Source organism: Coccinella septempunctata, chromosome X (genome assembly GCF_907165205.1).
Source record: "Coccinella septempunctata chromosome X, icCocSept1.1, whole genome shotgun sequence".
Lineage (NCBI taxonomy): Eukaryota > Metazoa > Arthropoda > Insecta > Coleoptera > Coccinellidae > Coccinella > Coccinella septempunctata.
In genome coordinates this window covers 5,490,124-5,514,879 of record NC_058198.1, presented here as the reverse complement: position 1 = coordinate 5,514,879, position 24,756 = coordinate 5,490,124, and the positions used below count along the sequence as shown (strand labels likewise).

Here is a 24,756-nt window from a genome sequence, read left to right as displayed (position 1 = left end):
GTTGGTAAATCAAACTCGACAGCCTTTGGCAACGTCGCAGCTAGCCAGAGGCCGGAGGCTGTGTACCTCGTCTGCGAAAGACTAAGCAACGACCTGCGCAGGCATACCTTACTCACCTGAAAGGTGGATTGTGTACAAGGACCAACAGAGTGGGTAGCGCTTATAATATACCGTACCATTGTTCAGTTCTGTACCACCGCTTAACCACTGTAACGTCAGTAGAGTATTAGTACGAATCACCTGTAGACGCCTTTAGTATGTGATTGAATAAAGGAAGGTTTCTCGAATGATGCTCATTGAATTAGTTCTGAAAACGTGATGGGACAAATGAATTCGTTCAGTGCGAAGTGTTGTGAAAGGCTGATCTTTACGTGAAGACGCGAAAGGACAAACGCCTCATTCCAACATTTACCACTAGAATAGGTAACCATTTTTTATGTATATGTCGAAATTCCAACCACGCACTGGCACAAACCTCCGAAACTAACCAATCGTCCAGGCTGGAAATTTCCAGACCGATTAACTCATCATCGGACACATCCACCGGCTATATAACCTAATTTACGTAAACATTCACTGGTCTCGATACGAATTGTGTAATTTCCGTGATAATTCCTGATGTAAACACAAACATAACCCAACCACTTTGTGCCGGCAACTAGTGTTGGTTTCTGTTTAGATCCATTACAATAGTACCTGTTATTTGGGCGCCAGTACTCAGACCTGTTCATCAACTATTGCTTTGCACTTGATCTTGAATGACGGCAGTGGTACGCCTCTACTAGTTTACCTGGTTTATAGAGGTAGTCCTCAGGCTGGTTTCTGCAAATGTAGTTTAGATTATGCATTCGTCGCCGGTTTTTGTTCACCAGACAAATTCACTTTTCGCAGAGAAGGGCATACTATGCTCATGACTCATGCATCTAGCTTTCACATAACAATCAATTATTTCAACTACCAACGGCACTAGATTTAAATCTCAATTCCTCTGGGTTCCATCTTGGAACGTCTCTTATTAGTCTAAATTACCCAAATGCTACGAATACACAACAATAACACAAATATACCAATGGATAGTGCTTGCCCGACGTATTTCCTTTCTTTGAATCCCTTCAAGTGCAGTTGCATTTCTTTCTACCGATAGCAGTTTGAAGATTACTGTTTGGAACTGGAATTTTGCTGAGCGAAACGTAAGAAAAAGTTCAAATATTGCGATGTCGTCTTGACAGAAGCTCAATAAATATCATACAGAAAGCTTGCCAAACAAGTTGTTCATATAACGATTAAAAAACGTTTTTTCTACGAAGGGAGTCATTACTGTGTAACCATAAGATAATATTTTGCACCTATATGTAGGAAAATTGTTGTAAACTTCCAATTTTGCTATTTTACTGGATTTTATTAGGAAAAGTAGGTAGAGTGCTCAACTGACAGTTGCAGGTGTATTTTTCTAAAGATTTCTCGATTGAAATATTGTGACAAGTTACACCATCATCTACGTGATTTAGTTCGATACGAAAAGAATTTAAGGTTCAATATTTGGTACCCTTGACGCTCCTAACTCTCTTATATAGTTTCGTAATTGCATGTTTACATTTAATAGCTTCATTTACATTTCGGTCAGCACCAATTCCCGAGTTTTGTTTATGTATCCAACTGAACCATTTCATATCTTCCATAATAATGGTATAAAAAACCTTATTATTGAATTAGCTATTTGGTGAACCACTCCGATGTCTCCGATTACTCTTCAATCACAGAAATTGTTTTTTGTTTGAGCAAAACCAGCTCTCGGTATCGTAACTAAGCGCTGCAAAAGAACTAATCACGCCCAGCTTCTGATTTGATGCTGCCCGGTGTAACAGGTTGATAGTGCGTCCAATCATGGTTGACTTTCAAATCAAATCCAATCGAAATGTACGAAAGCCATGTGTAGATAATAATATGATGCGCATTTTAAGGAGAGGAATTAATTGAATTGAGTCCTTTATAGGTTTCAGTTTCAGCCATTGCGACATTCTGATAAAATTGCATACCAGGCTATATGCACTATCTTGTATTCCGGATTAATGAAATGATTACGCGAATTGCGAGGTGGAGGACTTTGTATATTTTCTCATCAGAGGTAGTTTCTAAGTACATTCAAGTTTTTCTTAGATCCCCAAGGATCTAACAACAAACAGTATTAAAAACTCTATAAAAACAAAAACAAACAAACTACTTATTGAATGTATCATAATTTTCTCTGACACACTTATAATAATGTAAAGTTATTTATAAAGAATTTTTATCGAGAATTGAAAGAACTGAAGCAGTATTTGGAGTAGTACACATTGCACAGAAATAGATTGGTGTAGGATTCAATGTGACACACTTTCCATGTACCTACAACTACAAGTCTGCATTGTGAAATGAATAAATAATATTATCAACAACTCTTTGTCTTTCAAATCCAGAAAATCTCAAGAAGTTTGCACCCTGAAATCCTAATATTTCATTCAATAATTATTGGATAATACATTTTCGGATGTCTGTATCTGCCAGCATCACAAAATATATTATATATAATCATTTTGTATAAAAATCGCATTTTTATTGAATAATATCTACTGTATAATCAATTTAGGTCAGTGTCATTTTTCTCATGAATGGTATTCATAAATCCAGTTTGTCAGCAATCCACCCACGAAAACAAAAATGGAACATCCTGACGCCTGAGGGGTAGTCTTGGACCCCACCAAGTCTCTGATGATTATCAAACGTAATATTTCCGGTTTAGTAATCGGATGAAGGTGCATTTCCGGTCTGGATGCCAAAACCACTTGAAATGTGGTTTGTGCAATAGGCTCGAACGCAATGAACAGGTTATATAAATGTAGTAGTACTATATTCGATTCATTCTTCTCGACCTATACCGGTTCAGATCAGGTCTATTATTTTGGAAAATGAACAGGTCTCAAGCGTACGAACTAATACCTGATCAACTCGTTCAATCTTTACAATTCTATTCGACAGGTGTCTCATCAGTTTGATACTTCACTAATTTTTCATATTATTGGGTGATTTTTCAGTTTTCTTACTCATTATGAATATTTAAGTATATTTTTTTCTCAGTTCGTTATAATTTTCCCACAATTGCATTTTTGAATGAAGCGAAATTAGTAGGTATCGCATTTTTGGGACTTTTCATGGAGGTTATCTGCCATCGTTATTTCAAAATTTCTTTTTTGCAAATAGATGTAATTTCTAATGCAGCTGCAATTTCGGTATGCAAACGATAATGTGCCATTCTTATTCCTTGTGTGTCAGGTTTCGTTGAAAAGTTTCAAATGAAAGGACAGCTTCTCCCAAAATATCTCTCGATCAATATCCAGTTCTGTTAGCAGCAGTAATGAACCAGAATGAAACGTTGAAGTAAAAAATCTCTAGATGTATAGATTCGTGCTTCAGCTGCTGAATGATTGTTGACCAAAACAACAATATTGCCGCGAACGCCAAACTACTCGAAAAGCCACACTGAACTCCTGGCATCTCTTAGTAAAATACGTGTAGGTTATTAAAAATTGCTTATGCTGGATCAGGAGTTGTCGCGTAAAATATTCCAAACACAATGCATCGATATCACGTGTGCGCCTCTGAAGATCTACTCATTCATAAACTGCGCAAGATTTATGTGATGACCTAAGCCAAGAAACTGTAGTAAGGGGAACCAGACCAAACAATATTTATGTTGGACTTCTTTGTTCCAAATTTTTTTATGACTTAGTTATTTACGACCCTCTCTCTTCATTTTCAGGTCGAGATCCAGACCGAGGCGTTGAGACACCAACAAATGAACATTTCAAAGTTAAATTATATAGCCATCAAAGTGCCATAGTTTAGAACGAACTCGAACTCAAGTGCAATACGCGTGCAAGTGAACTTTCTGTGATAAAAAAACCTTCTGTTGCCATAATGACAAGAAGAACGGTGGAAGAATCGACTAATGCTCAAATCGAGACAGAATCGCCGATGATGTCTCCCTTACCCCCTCAGGCATCGCCGGCCAACCGATCGCCATTGACTGAAAGCCCACAGTCGCCAGCAATGCTTGCCACCATGACGCCAGTGAATGTCATGGAGCTCAAAAAGGAAATCGATGAAAAAAGTGCCATGGGAAACGGTAGTCTATACGCTCAGGTCAAAACCGAAGTTATGTACGATAAGGATGAAGAACTCTATGCTCACCATCATGCCATTCATGATAAGAACGATACTCCAATAGACCTCATTTACGAAGATGGAAACAAGACTGTCATCTATACCACCGCGCCTGATCAGAAGGGTATAGAGATCTACTCGGCTGATAACTCTGGGGAGATCACCATCAACAATCTCAGCGCCCATCAGATCCAAGGGCAGCATCAGATCGCCGATGTGTTGATAGAGGGGAATGCTCAGGGATTAGTTGGAAGTGGCTCAGATTCATCCAATACACCCCCTGGAACTGTTACTGTTACCGGTTTACTGCAGTATCCCCAGTCCCAGGTTCCTGCTACAACTGTTCTTGTACTGTCTGAGCTGGTTGAGGACATGGGAGCAGTTCCTGTAGTTGGATTAAGGTAGGGTTTCCTCTTTTGCCAGATGATAAATAAGTTACTGAAGATTCACGACTAATTATACAGTTACCTAAAAGTAGCCTTCAAAAATATAAGGAATATCCTTGTGTGCATTGCCAGTTTTCCAGAAAAAACACACCCAATCTCAGAAAATGCTACAAAATGCAGAAAACGAACTATAGACCCACAACGATCATTTGAGCAAAATGACAATTCTCGAATAACACAAATTTTGTACATGGCCTAATCATTTCCCTCTCATTTCTCTCTCTTCAGTCTCTTCTGAAGACTCTATTAACAATTTTTGGAAATTGTTTTGATGCGATACCACTTTTCCAAATTATTCCCTGGGAGAAAAATTCTAGAATCCGGATCTGACCTTGAAATGTTAAAGCTTTTGAAAATACATATCAATTTTTGAGTTGTTATAAAAGTTGGAAATTTTAGTTGGGACAACCTGTATGCAATTTATAGTTTTTATCTAGTAACACGTAGAATAACCTGACTTATCGAATTTCACACTGTTCTCTGTTTTATGCCGATTTCCCTTTGTGAATTTCAGGATAGTGTCAATTTTTCCGTGATTCATCCGAAATGTTTATTTGAAACAATGAGCTAATAAAGGATAATATGCGTAATACTACATTCATAGATAGCTCTGAATACAATAATCCCCTTTGGCAATGATATATTTTCCTGTCACAAGTATCTATGTTTGCGGAATATCGAGGATTCCAATATTGTCGATTTCAGTCTATGTTTGTTTACATCGATTTTTTCCCAACAACTGAAACATCTGTAGTCCGGCTGTATCTATGAAATTCGCCAATGATAAGAGCTTGTTCGCGTTCTTCCTAGTTTCGTGATGCGTAGATTATTTTACGTGTGAATATCAAACGTTTTCGTTCGTTTAGATACATTTCATTCGAAATTGTGCGACTTTTTATGAGACCATGTGACTGAAACTAATATTTACATCTGCAATATCCACAGGTGAGTGTTTTCTTCCGTGAATTTATTGGTTATTGTTGTCATTTCTCGGACTGGATTCTGATCTTCGATTCCCTCCTAATTTTTTCGAGTTTTTTGAATGAAAAACTGTAATGTTGATTCATTTCTCGCGAGTACTGATTACGCAATCATAGTTTTTCATTTCCGTAAACGATATTTTTTCCTACAAGATTTCATAGAATCTTGTGACTCATACCCAGGTAGAAATTTTAGTCTTCAAGACGTCTTTGGTTGGTCATGTTCGGACGTATGGAGACCAACTTGGTGACGTCAGTGAAACCTTATGGTGACGTTAATATGTCACAGCCTGAAGACGTCTTACGGTGACGTCTTGAAGACGAATTTGGAAGACGATTATTCGGTACTTTTACGTCTTGCGTACGTCTTTCTTACGTACTGAGGACGTCAGTATTTTTCAGAAAATTTTAGAATTTCATGGATAAAAATGAAACATAAACTAACATTGTTTTTTTTTCTTCCCCCTGGCCTTGTGTTCGAGCATATCAGCATACATTATTTGAAATCCTAGGTACAAGACGCCCACAAATATCTATGATATCTGCGGGATTCGAACCCGCTACCTCCGGCATCCTAGCCGAGTGCGCTGCCGTTACGGCCGTCGAGGCTGTGTAAGATGTTGGTATTATTGGTATTGAGTATCATGAAAAAGTGTGTCAGAAAAAGTTATTTTCAAGACTATGTACTAACGGAAATGAAGCAAAAGATCAATTATCAATGCGTTGACACATGCATTTACATAGGATAAATGGAACAGGATAGCTAGTCATATTTTTTTCAGGCTTTTGACTGCAAATAATTTCATTTTCCTTGAATCTAAAGGATATGAATATAGCGATTTATAATTTAACGGACGTTATCCTCCGTTTCATATCTACATATCTATATTCAAACTGTCCGATATATATCGATCCTTGAAAAAATTATAAGTCTAAAGTCTCAGAGTGGTCTAAGAATAACGTTATTCAGACGTCTTTTGTGTGACGTCTTACTAGCCCACTTGAATTGACGTCTCGGAGACGTTATTGTACGACGTCTTACTAGCGTACTTGAATTGACGTCTCAGAGACGTTATTGTACGTCCGAGTGACGTCGAAGACCAATAAAGACCTAATGAAGACGTCTTCGAGACAACACCCTTCTACCTGGGTACTATGCAGAAATTGTCTTTAGTTTTATCCCGGTAAATTCTGATGTAGATAACAGAGAAAGTTACAGCGTGGGCTTTGTCAGCGTCTTATAACTACTTCTTGTATAATGGGACTCTTAATTTATTCTAATATTCGTAATAAAAGTGATCATTTATATCGTAACAACAAAATACGCAACCTGCTTTATTTATTTATGGCGGAATTCACTTTAATCTATGACAGTTGGAATCTCCGTGGAAATTAAAAAAATCTTTGGGAAAAAAAATGATGAAAATTGTTAATCATAATTTTTTCAATTTCATTTTAGACTAAACCACATTGTCAACTAAACTTAGCTCCAATTTTTTTCACTCATAGCACTCTGGGGAAGATTAAAGCTTGAACAAATTTTTAGAAACTCAGGGCTGCTCAGAAAAGTTGAGGAGAATGTAAATAAGTTCAGAATCTTATTACATTATGCAGATTTGAATAGTTCAACTTTTGTGCGACCATTTCCAGCAGTCGATACAATCGATTTCGTAGTAAAAAGTCGAAAACAAACATTTCAAGGTTGTTCATTGCTGCTCACAATCACGGAGTAATTATCGTATACGTTATGTGGTGATACTGTGGGCTTGTCCGAAATTTTCACTTGCTCGAGGATGTTAATTCCATGAAAATCAGTTGAGCGTAATTAATTTCCCCCCATGAACCGACCGCATGTTGAAAAAAAAAGCAAGTCGTGATTTCAAGGTAGCTAGTGAACATTTGACCGTGTTGAAAAATTCGACTCGTATAACCAAGAACGTATGGAATTAATAAATTGTTATTGATATTATCTGGAAACATTTTTATCTGACAGCCCATTATTTAAAATGGTTGCAAAAGTTTACGATACGCTTTTCGTGGCAGTGATATTCGAGTAACAATATTTCTGTTTTGTATCGTCGTTGATTTTTTCTGTAGGTCTCCATTAAACCTATAAACTGCGAACATGGGATGAATCATCCTTGTTCTTCAGCATTATGGAATGGGATATGTCAGTATCTCTTATATCCAATGTGTCTCTTTTGACAGTCGAGGAGTTTTTCATTAATCGCAATGTTTTTTTTTGTCCACCGTCCGATATTTAGATTTCTCGTAAACTGGATATATTTTGTTGGGACCAGTTTATGAGTAACAATCTTTTTCTTATCGAATTTATGAAATTTCGCGATTTCACTTATTATTATTTTGATAAATAAACTTTCACATAATGATTGACGGATATTTTGGGGGGTGCTTGCATTTTTGTTGAAACTTTTTATGGGTTTCCATCTGAAATTTGGGAAAATGCATAAGAAGGCATGTGTTCAAATTCCGAAATATTTTATTTTAATTCATTATTTTTAATTAATTAACAAATTTTTGTTTCCTATAACTTCGGAACCATAAGAATCATAAGAATCGCCAATTCTGAAAACTTCAAGTCCTCTTTTCTTTTCGTTATAGAAATTCATGATAATAAATGAATAAAATATAATAAGTGTAAATTTTGAGTGTTTTTCATTAAGGAGAAATAATTCTTGAAACAAATTGATTGCATTATATAAACAATTAGACGATTGTATGCGAGTTGACCTTAGTTTATCTGGGAAGAATCGGCTCAGAAACCAAAAGAGAATGCGATTATAATCTCCAACTCGTTTGGGCATAATGATTTAATATACCCGTGAGTACCAAATAATTGTTGAATTTAATAACATCATTTCATACACGAAGCCTTGAATTTCGGTTTTTTGGTACTTTTAGTTTTCGATTGGCGATTCATGAATGCTTTGACGACTTCGAGTATCGCCTTTGATCTTGTACCGACTTTCGCCATGTCAATTCGTTTTCGAAATATCCAACCTTGAGAATGAATTAACTCCAAATTTATCAGATACATAAAATTTCGCTTAGAAAATTCTGTGCCATCGCAGTGTCACCAAAAATGGCAATATTTCATTCAATTCATTGTGAATTTATGGATAAAGTAGTCAGTATGTTTTTGAAAAATAGGAAAATTTGAATTTATGATTGATTGGGATGATCTTATTTCGTTGCCAATTTTGAAAGACTGATTGAATAACTAAATAACAAATTTAAAAATCCCTATTTTTTTACGTTCAAAAACAAATCGTAAGACCCCTCTTCATAGTTTTTGTGGACGTTTCTGATATCTTGAATAGCAATATATAAATACATAATTCAGTTTAGATCACCGCTCTAATAATCGAGACCCCTATGAAGTTTATGCATATTGAAAGAAATTTTGGCTAAATATTATAAAAATATTTTTTTCGGACTTTTCTGATTTCTATCAGCGGTTTTCGGCGTACGATATGCAATTTTGAGCACCCCATCAAGAATAAGTGGGCGGAACCGTGAAATAGTGCCTGAGGACACACGAATAGGTGCCTTTTGTTCGAATGAATTAATACATTGTCCTTAGGTTTTATTCACGGCGAAGATTTCTCTTGTAACGTTGATGTGGCGCAACATATCAATAAAATGTTCGTCCATGTCTGATGACTCAACGTTTGGGATAGATTATTTCAAAAGCACCGACGATTTGTTGATGAATTTCTAGCTTGTCCACGTATTATTTTCGTTAGAATGATCTGTCGGATCGTTTATTTTTATTCCTTGTATACGATAGGATTCACGACATGTGAGCAGATGAAAAGATGTAGCACCGTATATGCTCATTATTTTATGGGATATCTCCTCCAACATGTGGAACAAAAGGAATCAAGGTGGAAAATTGCTTGGTTATTATTTCAGAGGTTAGGCTAGGCAACGTTGTTTCAAGAAATGGCTCCTTAAATAAATAGTACTAAGTAAATAGCACCCTAACCAAATAATTTTTATTTTTATTGTTTTTATTGTAGATCTTCAAATCAGCCATGAAAAATTTCAGAAAAGGCAAGCTCCTCTCGAAATATTCCTTAAGTAATACATATGGTTTTTTTTTCAAACGACATATCCATAATATGGAGAAATATATCCATATTTCGAAAAATTCCTGCTCTGATGAGACTAAATAGTTTCAGGATGAAAGAAAACCTTGCTGAACTGAAAAAAAATCGGGATGATCATTTTCTGGGGACACACATTCCGTCAGTTCCAATATCGAATTGTGCGAAAACGTGGTGATTCAGCCGAAACGTAATTTTCCGCCTTGAAAAAAAAAGTTTGAAGGTCGTCGCAACATTCATTTCTTCGCCGATAATGTCGTACTTTATTCGCGTCAAAAAATACGTTCGGCCGAAACACCCAGACTTCTAGAAAATAAAATCGCGAATTATGTGCTAATGTACGACATGCGAGAGAGGATAACTTTTAAAGGTCAAGGTTTTCATGAAACGCGGCAAAGAAACCAGCGTTAAAACACATCCCGATCGGAAGTTTCGGATTAATTCAACGTGTAATTCGGAATTTCGAGGAGGTCGCAATGCGAAAAGTCAATATTTAAATGCATTATCGGTTTTTGCCTTTTTTTTTTACCCGGCAATTTACATTCGCGACTATTATGTTTATTGCGTTCGAGACTTGTCGCGCGGTGTTTGGTAGAATGACGTGATTCGAGTTATTTTTACACAGAAAAGGTCAGTATCAACGGAACAGTTCAGGAACATTTCAACGTTTTCCATATTCTAATGGTGTAGTTTTGCTTTGTTGGTATATTCGACTGTGATGTGTGCATCGATCTAATCGTTTCTTTTCGGGTATATGTAGATGGAATGGTTGAAACCAGAAGTGTTCTCTGATCTTCAATGGTTGGCATTGTTGAATACTGATTGTTCTGTTGAAAATTTGTATGCAGCGTAATTTCTACACATCGATTATCTTTCATCTGCGATTATTCATCATTGTTTTCCATTAGTGACGATTCGAGGATGATGACACTGCCAAAGTTCACTTGAAAGTGTTGGCAGACAGAAATATTATTTGAAATCGAAAAATGTGCTGAAATAAACCTTCAAAGAATCTATCAGAAAGGTGACATAGCTATACATTCTGATAGACAAAAGCTCTTAGCTCTCACATCATCGATTCTAAGGTGATATGGAATGAATTAGGCAAAAATGGCAAGGTCTGGGTTCCTGGGAATCAAAGGAAATTAGTGCAGATTCTGTGGGGAGGGGGATGAAACTCAAGATCACTTGCCTCGCCAACGAAAAAAATGATTCGGACAAGAAACATTAATACTGGATGGAGTTTATTAGATCTCTGGATCTGCAGGGCGAGGTGTAGATGAAATTGAGGCGAAAACAGCCCTGATGGCAGTGCAATGCAACCCTTTTTAAAATTTACAAACTAAAATCCACAAGTGTTCGCTCATTTAGAGCGATGTTGTGTATTTTTGTCATGATATGAGACTCCCGTTGTAATAAGAGATTTTCTCATCAATTGTCAGTAAGGGAGGTTGCTTTGTTGAAATTATTGAATGAATTATGAATCGTACAGAAAAATTACGAATTTTTCCCCAATTTCATCAAATAGTATCATAGAAAATAAGCCCTTGGCCTACTCTATCTTCATGAAAATTCCCACTTTTCTAAGAAATTTCTTCTATCTCTCAATGCGACTTTGGTGAAGGTGGTTTTCAAGGATTTCAAGTTATAGCCCATCCATAAAAATGGTCTAATTTTTGGAGATTCACGAATGAGAGATTTCTATCACAATTTTATATTCAACAAATTATATCTCTCGAATTTTGCCCGATTTGTATCCACCAGAGTGGTCGTTATTGGTTTTTCAGAAGACCTATGGTCTATCGAACACATCATGCATGAAAATTTCAAATAAGCATAAGTTTTTACGAGTGCTCTCGGCTGAGATAGCCTCTCGACCATAGCGCATCTAATTATCATCATTACTCAGCCATCTGTGCATATTTTTAACCACACAAATCATTACCTCCATGAGAATCCGACGATTCTCGGAAAAAATGCAGAAAAAAATTTCTTCGCTAAATACGCACCTATGGAAAAATATGAGGTAATAAAATATCGATACATCCTTCTCCAATAATATCAACAAATGGAATTACACGTGTTCTCCCACGCGAAAGATAATAAAAAAACCGCTAGATAATTTTATTGGTCACTGACAATAATAGTTCTGTTTTGCTGAAATTTTCTTCTTTTGCATTGCTTCAATATTCTGAAACGGTCGAAATGGAATGTAGGTCAATGATTTCTTAAGATCATTTTATTATATACTCAATTGCAAAGGCACGTACACGAGTATCCAGATTGAAAAGACTCCTCGAACGATTCGATGAACAAAAGCACGAGGGGGTAGCTGAGGGCGCTAGGGGAGTGAAGTTGGGGAACAAAATACTCTTCGAAACACGTTGCTCCTCAAACAAAGTGTAGATTGTTTATGAAAAATTAATTGTACGACTGGTTATGAAAGGCGGTGTTTTTTAGTTGGGACACCCTGTATTTTTATCATTTGTAAATTTATAAGCTCAAATAACAGTGATCTGTACACGAAATTGCAATGGACACATTTCGAGACAGGAAATTTGGGTAATTCATAACTCGAAAATCGTAGGACTGAATCTCATCCGAACATCTTTGTCGTGGACGCCGCCGGTCGAATTTTTGTCGGAGATCACCTGTAGCTAGAAGAAGTCTAAGCCAGTGAATTATTCTGTTTTATAACTGTACTTGGTGGATAAAACGCCGAGGCAACACATTCGATTTTGAGAAACACTTTTATACCTTGAGTGTGTTAATAAATTGCTTCTACGGTTCAACAACTTGAGGATTCATCTCGGCTCTCTCAAGGACAGACATACCAAAAATGGAATGGATCTTTTTGAAGTTCGTGACTAAAGGTAATTCGATGTTTTCAGAACGATCAGTAGACGTGGAGAGTAGGGGCTCTTTCTTTTATACGGCGGTTTACCAACGTCTCGTGGATAAAATATCTTTTATAACATGCGTTTATATATCCGTAGACGGAGCTCCGATTATATTGTCGGCCGTATACAGGACGTTCGGAATGGCTGTGCCACTCATCATGGATTTTCACGAATCCATAACAAAAAAGTGGTAATACTGAAAATATTAAAAAAGGTATGAAGGCATCTGATACCGGCCTTTGTTCGGATTATTTAGGATGTGCAAGTTATCTCTTGTGATCCTAGAGGCAATTTGCAACACAGAATTTCCTAGAGAGTATGGTCCTATAATTTCTTATAAAGTAATTCAAAATTCTAATATTTTCAAACATTGCAAAATTTCTCCACTTAAAACTTAGCCAAACTTCATAGGAACAAATTATGCCTGTGTAGTCACTCTTCCAAAATTTCCCAGAGGTTATTAGCCTATCTTGTCATGTTATATCCATTAAAACTCATCGCATTGATGAAAATCGATCGTCATGTGCTGTTGGCAAAGAGGGAAATTTATCCGAAAAGACAACGATACGATTCGTTACACCCTGATTGAGAATGAATTATCGTGATGTTTGTTGACTATTTTCAATCATAATTCGCGTTGCACTAGCCTAGAAAGTCCTTGCCGGTTGAATTTTTAGACATCAACATAGGTGAATGTAATACTTATCCGCATACTGCAACAATTAAGAACATTTCATACAGATTCTTGAATAATATCGCTGTATATATATTCGAGTTATTCTAACAAGCGCATAAAGCCGGCCATTTGACACGCTTCAAGTCACCTGAAAGCCAATTGCCACTGTAAAAGGCTCCTTAACGCCTTCGTGATGAATTCGAAATTTGTTCCCAGATTTGTCGTAAGAACGCGCATGTGTTTATTGGGTCGTTACGAATCCGGGGATTTTTTCGCGCATGGCTTTGACGCAATTGCCGTTATTGTTCGGTTTACTGAATTTTGAAGCCAACCATAATTGAAATTGGATATTTCGCGATGGAAAATACTGTCTGTGGGAATTTCGAGAATGTTGGGGAGTGTGTTAGGTGCGACCGATGGACTTTTCCATTAATTTATCCCCTGTAAAAATTAACCCGTTAGAGGATGGTTGTAAACATCTCAATTTATCTTATTCAAGATGCATCTTACTCAGTTCTAATTGCTTGCGGGCTAGAATTGATATTATTTGAAATATTCATGAGGCACACTCGTTGAATAGTCGAGATTGAGGCTTCGAACATTAATGATAGACCAGATATGTCGATATATACCTGCCTAGGTTTCCTCTAACGATTAATCATTTTTGTCCCATGTCAGATTCACCACTTTGACAACCTACGGGATGGGATGATGACGTATTACGATGCTCGCCGTGAGAATGGGGATCTGCTATAAGGCATAAAAGTTTTTATTGGCACATTTAAAAGTAATTAATGATGAAAGTTAATGGAATCCCGAAGATTCATTGTTGTTATGAATGGGGTTGGGTATGTTGAAAATGTGCGACATCTTCATCGTTCCGGATGACATCGTCATGTAAGAGAGCACCGTTAGAAGGGCTCCAAATGAAATTTGAAACAGAATGCTCAAGAATTTTTTCATTTGTCGGAGAAATGACAATTTGTTCTGTTCGCTGTTTCTTAGTGAACAGATTTCTTTGGCAACTAGGATATATTATCCTCTTATCTTTTTTAGGAGTCTTCATTTCACTACACTCGAATTTGAAATTGGTTGAAGAATTTCTTGAGATTTTTCAAGCATGTGGATATAGTTTCAGCTTTTATACTTATTATTTCAGCATCTCCACTCGATAATCTCTTGTTCGAAAGAGAAAAGCTTAACGTACTTAACCTTCTGGTCCGATCAGTGAAACAACGGTCCACCCACGCTCGAAATTAGTTCTAATCACCTCATCTACGCTGGATTACACCGAGTGCTATGGGCTGTATGCCAATTTGTTTAACAGCATTATTGTCCTAGACAAGATGCTACATCGTTACCTTGCTTGTTTGTAGGAAAGGACGTGGAGTACATTATAACATTATCGGGAACAACACGCGGTTGTTTGATTTCGGATCACGTTCCATGATTTTTCGGTTGTTTGAAGCGTCCACTCTGTTTACATGTGTCTTCTATTTCTAGTTCGTATTTTCGCGAAGATACCAAACTGATTTTCGTGTACCACGAATTGTTGTTACATCATATATGAAGCGATTCTATTTTCTGTCGATTTCACTAAAAGAAGTTTCGCGACATATCACTCAGTATGACATGAACATTCAGCGTTTGTTCTGGTTGATTTCGAAGAAATGTGGTTCTTGATATCAAGTAGTATAATTATTATTGTATCATTTGTTCAATTTTACTAGTCAACATTCATGAGTTCGTGAAACTTCGCTCGAAAACAGTGACTTTTTGACATTAAACAATTCTTCTATTTGGAATTTCGGGATTTCTCCGATGAGAAGTTTCACTAAATCACGTATTCTTATTGTAATATCATGGTATTTTAATGATCGAAATCTGGGATTCATGCAGTTACCCGAAAGAAGTTTCACGAATCACTATGAAGTGTTTCTTTGTGTCCATTTTCATTATTTCGTGAAAACACTGACAAGATTTCGTGAAATCGCCAACGAGAAGTTTCGGTCGATGTTGGATGATTTTCCTAACATCAGACGGTTCCTGTAACTTGCCAATTTTCGGTCGAATGGTATATTCTCGTGAAACTATTAGCATGGGTGGAATTCATAATCCAAAATTGGAATTAAATGGATGAGAATTGTTAAACTAGTTACCTGTGTTATCATTCGTGATATCTCGAGACATAAATAAGCCTCAATCTATCGAAAATCTGACAATATGGCTGTTGAAAGCTTCCGATATATGAGTGTCCATTGTCCATAATTTCGCGTTATATGCATAATATTAGTGGATACTGTTACGTTATTTCATGTAACGGAAAATTAATCCTTAAATATGTCTATTCGCTTTCCAAAAATTTGACCTTGAAAATCAAATATTCTGTCATTCGCTGATCGGGGAACACATAACAAGCATGGGATTTTCGTCTACGTTTCGAATATATCACGTGGTTGTATAATTAAATCTACAACGCTGCTTAAGGTTTAACCATTTCAGGGTCGAAAGTTTCGACTCTAACGTATGAGCTGTAAAAAAGTTCGTCAGAGGATTAGTGAAACACAAAAACTCAATTATGAATAACTTTTGATATTTCGAATGTTTCAAGTCAGAGCGTTATACCATTCGAATTACGTAATATATTATCCAATGAATATTCCACGTATTCTCTTAGATGTCCTGCACTGAAACTCATCGTTCTCTTGTTTATGTACTGAACACTGAAGACTCGTGATTATAAGACTATTAATCATTTTACCCATAATGATATAGTTATTATATTTTACCGATACGTCAGCTTTGCTCTGTGGAAGATCAACCTCATCTGGCTGAAGTTCCAAAGGTGATAAAACGTTCTCTCCATCTCTCTCTCCCTCTTATCGGTTGCCCCCCTTCTTTCCCCCCCGTAGGGACGTCACTGCCGCGCCACAACCTTGGTGTTTCGCAAAGGTCAAAGATCGTTCTTGTGTTGTAAAATGTTTCGTATTAACTTGACATCTGAATGGAAATTTGTGGTGCGTTCCAAAACATCGAATTCTATCGACTTCTGAGTATATATCGTGAAATATTTTTAATGATATATAATTACAGAAAACCAGAAGGCTAGATAGATGTCCAAACTTGACATTGACGTGTGGAGTTAGTTAAGACTTCAATTATTATTCTTCGGATCTTTCCATTGAATGGGATTATTCATTGGAAAGGAGGAAACTTATTGGGACCTGAAATAATCGGAGATGGTTGAGGGTTACAATGGACCAGTTGGGATCGTTAATGGCCATAATTCGCCCAGTTTCAGAGTCCTAGGCATCTGTAATATGTTTCTCAATATTTAAAAAATTCTCAAAGAAATTCTGTATCCCAAAAACTATTCGCTAGATGGCGCTCAACTTTTACTAAGTCCTACAAAACGTTATTCAAAGACGAAGTACTAGTTTTCAACTTGATTGGCTCTGTATTTTTGGAAATATTGGGAAAAAAATCTGGAAATCAAGCAGTGTAGGTTGAGTCCAGTATTTGGATAGGTGACCGCTCTGTTGGTTATGAAATGAAACAAGGGCTCTAAACCTGCTGACAACATTTCATTCGGGAAAGTTGAGGTTATTAAATTTTGAAGACTTTGATTTAGATATAGTAACTACCGAAATATTTTGTACTCTTCGGAATCAGCTGTTGATTGTCCAGTCTCCAATCGTGTGAATGAATTTTTCGTTGAAGTTATCCTTCCCATTCATGCCAACATTGCATAAGTAACTATTGGAGACTTCAACGATAGATCAAGAAAGGAACCTCGCTCTGCTTCTGAAATTATACAAATATCGATATGTGTCAATGAAACATCGGTGGATTGAAATGGCATAGTTTTCTGTTGTCCTCCATCGAAAAATGACAGTTTCCGATATGACCCCCAGCCAAATTAACGGTGTCTAATTAGAAAACTCGTTATATTCAACACTTATACTGAAAATGATTCAAATTCTATGAGTTATATTGGGTGGAGCAACTATACTTTACGATGAGTGTAGTATAACGTTTTTTCGAATGAAATTGGCTGGATTGCGTGCTATTCAAATGGATCCGAGCGAACAGTATAATGACGGAAAATGACGAATTTTCTATACAGTTGGATAGCATTAGAATTATCCCACTGGGAGGACTGGAGAACCCATAAATAAGACTGATTTAGAACCTGTCCCATCACGTGTTTCGCCGATGACTCCATCGGACATCTAGGATAGTCCAGGGGGTCCCTTAATGATCTGGCCGGTGAGCTAGATGTCCGTTTCCAGTGGCAGTGCACTCGGTAGAATTCCTAGCGACACACCCTCCTTGCGCTGAATTTATGAATATATGTCCGTTGCTGAAACTGAATCGTTGATTTTTGATCAATTGTGTCGAGGAAGTTCGTTATAGAATGAGCGTGGGCATGGTAGCGATTTATAGTTTCCAGTTTTTCGAGACACTCATTAACGATAGCGCGTAAAATATGGTCTATTAACAATAAATCCTTGCTGCACGGTGTCCATCCTAATGCGAAATGATAGGCATTCGGTTTCTGCCGGTGCCGTGCGATAGAACTGGCAATTGCGTTACATAAATTCGAAGTAATTTAATCGAAAATCGTTCCGTTCGCTCGCATAAGTTGCCGGGAATTGCTACTTGAGTTGAGTTTGCTCGGGCTTCCATTTTAGCGTGATGCGCACGTAATTCATGGATAATGCCGTGATAATAATATCACTGCGTAATAGATTCTTGAAAAAGTTATCAACCTACATCGAATATTCCTCTTTGTTTCTTCATATACAGGGTGACACTTTGCCAGTACAATTATGTCACGAAAAGGAGGATTTCAGAGAAAATGCCTGAACAGGTCAATTTCTATTCGTAGGGGGACATATTTTGAGCAGAATTGTAAGCCAAAATCTCCTCAACCCTAGGTGTAGGAGCTATCACCTATCAGGGTGAGGGAAATTGAGAGAGTTCATTGAAAGTGCTCATGTTCACGAAGTGTGTCACCCCTTTTTTACGTTAGAACAAGAAGGAGATCGTAATGATCATTGCGAAAATTTTCAGCGTAGATAAATAGAAACGCACTCCACCTCCACTGTCAATTATCATGTGTATCGTGAAATAATCGCGAAGCAGCCTGTATATACGTTCGACATTCAGCTTTCATTTAATCCCCATTAGCAGTGTTCCAGATCGATCTGCAGGCAGATTTGGAGTGAAATTTAAAATAAAGCGAGCGTGTTAATTTCGTCGAAAATTCTCCGATTGAATGACATTGCAAAATCGACGACTTTAAAGGTATATTCCCATAAGTATAGGCATTTTTCTTCGGACGAAAGGGAAATAAACCTGTTATTTAAGTGAGCCATGACAGTCGTGATATAAATTGGTCTCTTAATGCACACGTAGCCGCAGTAATTAGGATTCTTAATTTCGACATAAAAGTAACACATAACATATAAAATGAACAGAAGGAATAAATATATAATCTTAATCGACTGCAACTGTTTTCAAGGTGGAATTTCTACCAGCCATTTAACGCAGAAGATCTTGAATTTCTCTGAATTTGTGACATTGCAGAGGGGACCACTCAGATTTCAATAATTTTTATCATCGCGTCATAAATGTCTTTATCTGCACGCCTGCGAAATGGCACGACTATGAAAGTTGAGAAATTCTCTCACTGAGGACTGACTAAGGATCCGAGTTTTTGGCAATTTTTCGTGGAAAATCGTTAGTATCTCCGAAAGTATCAGGAATAGGGATAGGAAAGTACTTGAAGTCTTTGTGTTTTAGATGTTGGAAGAGGAATGTTTCTTTTTGTTGACTACCTAAGGGTGAATCAATGATTACCTAGTTGAAACGAAATCAAAAATTCATCGATTAAACCGCGACAATTTGCTGTATTCCCGGAAAAATCAATCATCAGATACACCTCATCAATTACTGAGAACAAGTTGGTCTCGAACTCGTTCAGCATCTCCTTGTGTCCTAAGGCACACCTAACATTTTCAGTTTCTCTATCCCAATCCGGCAAGTTATAAATTTCAAATGATTTTTTTCACCGTCAAATATACGGTTCGCTGTTTCCTCGACTGCATCTTGTGATTAATAGAGTACCGGATTATTTATCGCCTTTTACGACAGTTGCTGGATATGTTATTCAACAAATCGGTGAGTTATAGTGGTCAAAATCGGGGTAAAAATATTTATTAGCTTAATAGACGAGCGTGAAAGTTGGAGCATATCGAGATTCGATCAATTGGATCGAGGCCTGGGTTTTACAGACGGAATTCAGAGGTTATTGTTGACGTGAAGTAACTGACGATGGAAAATTTTTGGTGGGCTATTTTCATCAAGTTTTTTTTCGTAACTGTAGAATTCTAGTTAATTTGTGATTTTAAAATTAAGATCGAAGTTGTGGGGGATTTTAACATCAATATTTCGATGAAATTTCGGTTAACTCACTTAGAATTTCATAGAGGGGTTGTTCCATCGTTAAAAACATCAGTTTTTGTAAATGACCTCATGGATGAGGAATGAAACTTCGAAACTGGGCTTGTAATTATTGTATCGAATCAAAAAGATGGTTATCCAACATTCATATCGTGATGGAGCTCTGAAATTGCGTATTTTTCTGTTAAAATATTTAGGAACATTCATACACCAACACATAGTCCCTCATACACAAAAGAGAGGCAAATTTTAGAGCCATAAGCGAAGGTGACTTGGCAACTGAGTGGTTTATCATTATGGTGGAAAAGGATCCAAACTCCAAAGAAGACGTTTTATATGATAATATCCCTTGTACCTTTTTTTAACATAGATCCATCTTCTTAGATGCCTATTCCGAAGATAATAATTATAGACCGTAATCACTGTGCGAAGTTTTAGTAACCCGCGGCTACGTTCATACAACGTTTATTATAACCAAAATTACTCTCAAAGTAATTTCATCCATAAAAACGGTACATAATAATTTGTTAATTTTACCGAGAGCGCGCCGATACGAATCTACTACCTATATGCATTCTCTCTTCGCCTCATAATCGGATATTTATTCCTTTTTCAATTCGGAGCACTTTCGAATTCTTCCTGGGACGGTAATTAATTATTGACTTATGTAAGTCGTACAGATGTGCGACGTACGTTGCAACTTGAACGTCCGAAACTCTTGGGTCACGTTTCGAAATTGCAGAAGTAATTAAATGACGCCAAATTTGGCTTATACATCGTATAATGCGAGACCTATTGATGAAAGGAGGCGAACATACCGAATTGGCTGATCGTTGTCGAAAATTATTTATTGGACGTCGATGAGGGGTCCCTCATCTGAAAACGGAGCCTAGAGCCTCAAAAAGTACCAATGAAACAACCATTTTCAACCATCACATCTTCATAATGAAAAAATGCTGGATAAAAAAACCCATCAATGTTTGAATCATCCTCAGCAACAGAAGATCTTTCCATTTCTGGAGCAAAAACCTCTCATAGAGGGGTGTAATTTGAAATAATCTAGCTGTTTCACTATTTTTCTTCGAAAAAGTAACTAACGTTTGAGCGTTACTTTTTACTCTCTGTATTTCCGCCAAGTAGAAGACCAATAATCACAACATTTTCAAACACTGTTTCAGTATATAAAAAATTCTTTTTTCGACAAGAGAAGAACACAAGCTAACCAAAAATTGTTCGATTTATTTTCTTCCATACTTTTGAGGAAAAGAGGAATGGTCTCTATAAGTCTTCTCGATGGTGTTGTGCATGTTTAGTCTTCGAAATTTTATTTTATTTGCTGAAAATTTCATACTTATAAGGCTCCCTCAGTGGAGAATAGCTTTTCGAAGTTTGGTATCATTGGAAGTCAATCGTCAATGCTCAGTAGGATAAGCAGTAATTGGCTATATGAATAAGTTGAGGAGGCTGGTTCAATGCTACCACAGGTGTTTTTTTTTTTTGTTAAGCAGGGCCATTATCCATTGTGAGTCGGAGAAATTGAGACTGTCGATATCAGAATTGACGATCGAACCGCCCAGTCTTCCAGAAACGGTTCCGAGCGATTCGGATCTAGATTCTAATCGTAGATAAATGGAAAAATTGTGGTCCTGTCCAGCTTTCGTCTTACCCACTTCGAGACACATACGTATTAGGAGGAATGCCGCAAGATCGAACGGTACATTTAATGTTCAAAAGGCAAGGAGTTTCTACCGAAATAAGTACTGGCCGCTCCTCATTGATATTCATAGATTCAAACAAGCGGAAATCTAGAAGGGTAATTGGAGTATCGATAAAAGGACCTTGGGGCCATTAAAAATCCGGACACGTATGTGTCCTCATGTCCCATGTACCATGTTCATCGACCATCGAACATATTGATGTGGATATTATTTTCTTGTCGTTCCGTATTTTTCACACGTACGCTCATCGGTGTCTTTAGCGACGCGCTTTCATCTCCAACAATGCGTGCTCTATATTAATACGAAAAAAATCCAAAAATGAACGAATTTGTTAGAGTTACCTCTTGACAGTCCATCTTTTAACTGCCCCCCTCAATGATTTTATCGAGTTGAATCAGAGTCCTCCATTTTCGATTTGATTTACTGAATTTTCTGGTTGTATATGGTGATATAATTTCTTGGGCATCATTGTTTCAAAATAGTGTATAACTTTTCTAAAGAGAAACATTTTTGTTTTAATCGTTGTGAATCAAGTGTTCATCAAATATTGATATTTTCTATCGATGTTATTCAAGTTTCACTGAGCCAAATATGTGGTTATTTCGAGTGATACAAACTGTCTAAAAAACTGGCCTATTGTTCACGTGAGCGAAGTCGCGAGCCTAATGAATGAGCATCGCAAAAGAGAGTGGGAATCCCCGTAGAGCAAATGATGCATATAATACCAAGATACGCGCGCCAAGTTTATGAATGAAGTGAAAAAAGTTTACGAGCAACAAGTCCGTTCTAACGATCTCGTTGAGGAACTGCGAACGAGTTGTTTAAGTGAAAAAAAAATGACCTGCGGAAGAACTCCACTCGATCCTGTACCGTGCAACCATAATGACAAATGAGTACAAAACCTGATTTAAGTATTGAATGATCATACAGCTAGTTCCGAATCTAGCTGAACAAACCAGTTATAATAGTGCAACCTCTATAAAAAGCAGGTTGAGGTAGGTTTACGTTTACAATAATGCAACTGGTTAAAAAGCAGCTTCTAGGGTGTCCCAAACTGGAATTACAACTGAGGCACGTGCCGTTCTCCCACACTCCAGAATTGTGTGCTCATCGGTTCACGGATACCGATTTTGTACAATATCATTATTGTCTGCCTGCACTGGTCTTGTCCTTCCCACAACCTTGCCACCAGTTGATTCAGAATCTATTCTCCTCTCTTTCCTAATTATTTCAACTACTATTATTGTTGTTGAGTAATATACACGTTCTTAATTGGATTCCAACGCGATTACAACTAACCCTGCATTCGGTACTCATCAATATCTGACCGTAGATTGAAAATTATTCAGTTTTTTCATTCGCAAATTTGAATAAAATGAGTTTCACTTCCTTCTATTGGTGAAAAATTTGAGTTAAAGAATTTTTTGCGATCGAAATGGCAGTTATGCCGGATACTTTACGAGGACTGCATATAGGGCTTTCGTCGAAGTATTTCTACAAGACCAAACTGAGAAAAAACGATTAATTTTGATGCGAATGGAGAGACTGAAAACATTATATTAACATTGTTGCGGAGAAAGCTCATTAAATTGACGATTTCCTATCATTCGATGTTATGACTTCGAGGAAGACGACAATATTCGGTTTTCTTGATTAATTGAATACGGGGTGTATCCGTTAAATCATGCAATTTTATTGTATCTTTCGAAAATTATTATTTATTATTCAAAAACTTTCAGGGTAGACTGACAACAAGGAAATATTGAGGTCAGAAAGAGCTTTTGAGTGCTTGTTCGAATTCATAAGTAGAGTGGTCACCCATTCAGGCTATGAACTCGCCGAAATCTGCTAGGCTCTTCTAAAATTAAAATATGGCACTGATTCCAAAAGTACAGATTGAATCTATATGAAAACTGGTACTTATTTCATCAATAATATGTGGGTAATTTACAATTTGTTACTGAATTGGTTTTTTTCAATATTGGAAAAATCTTGAGTTGCCTATAACTCTGAAATCATTGGTCACATTCTGACCTGAACATTGTCTACCGACTTTTCGATTCAACCACGAACTTTTCATCGTTCGAGATCATTTTCGACACAAAATTCGGAAATTCTGGGCACAATGTCAACACTCAAAACTAAATTGAAAATACAGGGCCGTATTTGAACAAGTTTATGGTGATCTCCTGATTGCGTAGCGTCAGATCTAAAATTTCACAAAGTCGAGAAGAACATGAGTTCATCAAATTTTGTTTTTTTCGGATATCTTGGTCAAAATTTGGGATGTTTTTTACCGTTTACCAAATGCCATTGGTGAGCTTCGAATTTCAGACTCCGTAGAACTGCTAGGGTAGTCAGACAAACAGGCAATGATAATAATGATCATTACTACTTAACGCAGCTCTCAATCTTTCTGATCAATTTTCAGATTTTTTTCTTAACGCTAAAGAGATACGAATCTTGAGCGAACGGCAGATCGTTAAGGACCGAAAGACGCGCTAGTTAGTGATGATGCCGGGGAGAAAATGCGTTCGCCTATCTCGATAATCGTTGACAACTTATTGAAAGTTCAATATCGAGGAGACAACCATTGCAGGAAGTTATTTTTATTCGTTGCAATTATCTCTCGACGGCGACGTTTTTCGATTTTACCGTTCTCGACCACGTCTCTCGTGCGTGTCCTTTTTTCGAGTAGCGATGAAGGTCGTAGAGCAAATTCTCCGTCGAATTTTGGGCGAGACGTCCATCGAAACGTCTCTCGTTATCGTTGGGCGTGGCCGTCTTTACGATACGATTTCTCGCCAATTTAAAAATAGCACTTAAATAGGAAATATCGTTGCGTGAAATTTCTGGTTCTCGAATCCGATCAAGATAATATTTTACACATACAGGGTGTCCGAATGAAAGCTACTGATGGCAGACTAGATGTCGCCCTTTAAATTAAATTAAATTTAGATAAGATGTTAGCTACCTCCTCGGTCAGCCACTGAAACACGTCAACATTATTACTAGTTCCGCAATTTGTTCTTCCAAAGCTGTTTGACTTATTGTTCTCCCTTAGCATACTATCCATTCAAAATATTATTCTTTTTTCACCCAAACTAATACCGATGTTTCTACTACTGCAAACATTGTTCGGAGAACAATGGTACAATGTTACATTTTATTGGTACTCGAAGTACAATACATATTTATATTTCGTGATTGATTACCGAAGACCGCATAGGATTGTTTT

General features: G+C 37.0%; 1 protein-coding gene across 3 annotated transcripts in view; it reads left to right on the top strand.

Moving 5' to 3' along the window:
• The first annotated feature begins 228 nt into the window (after window positions 1-228).
• Window positions 229-24,756, top strand: part of LOC123321388 (protein grainyhead) — a 93,987-nt gene continuing 69,459 nt past the window's right edge. For 2 of the 3 annotated variants that reach the window (XM_044908949.1, XM_044908947.1), the window contains exons 1-2: window positions 229-423; window positions 3,797-4,601. In XM_044908949.1, coding sequence (XP_044764884.1) covers window positions 3,955-4,601 — 647 coding nt within the window. In that variant the 5' untranslated portion in view covers window positions 229-423; window positions 3,797-3,954. The remainder of the gene's footprint in view (window positions 424-3,796; window positions 4,602-24,756) is intronic. The other variant, XM_044908950.1, reaches the window with a different exon arrangement.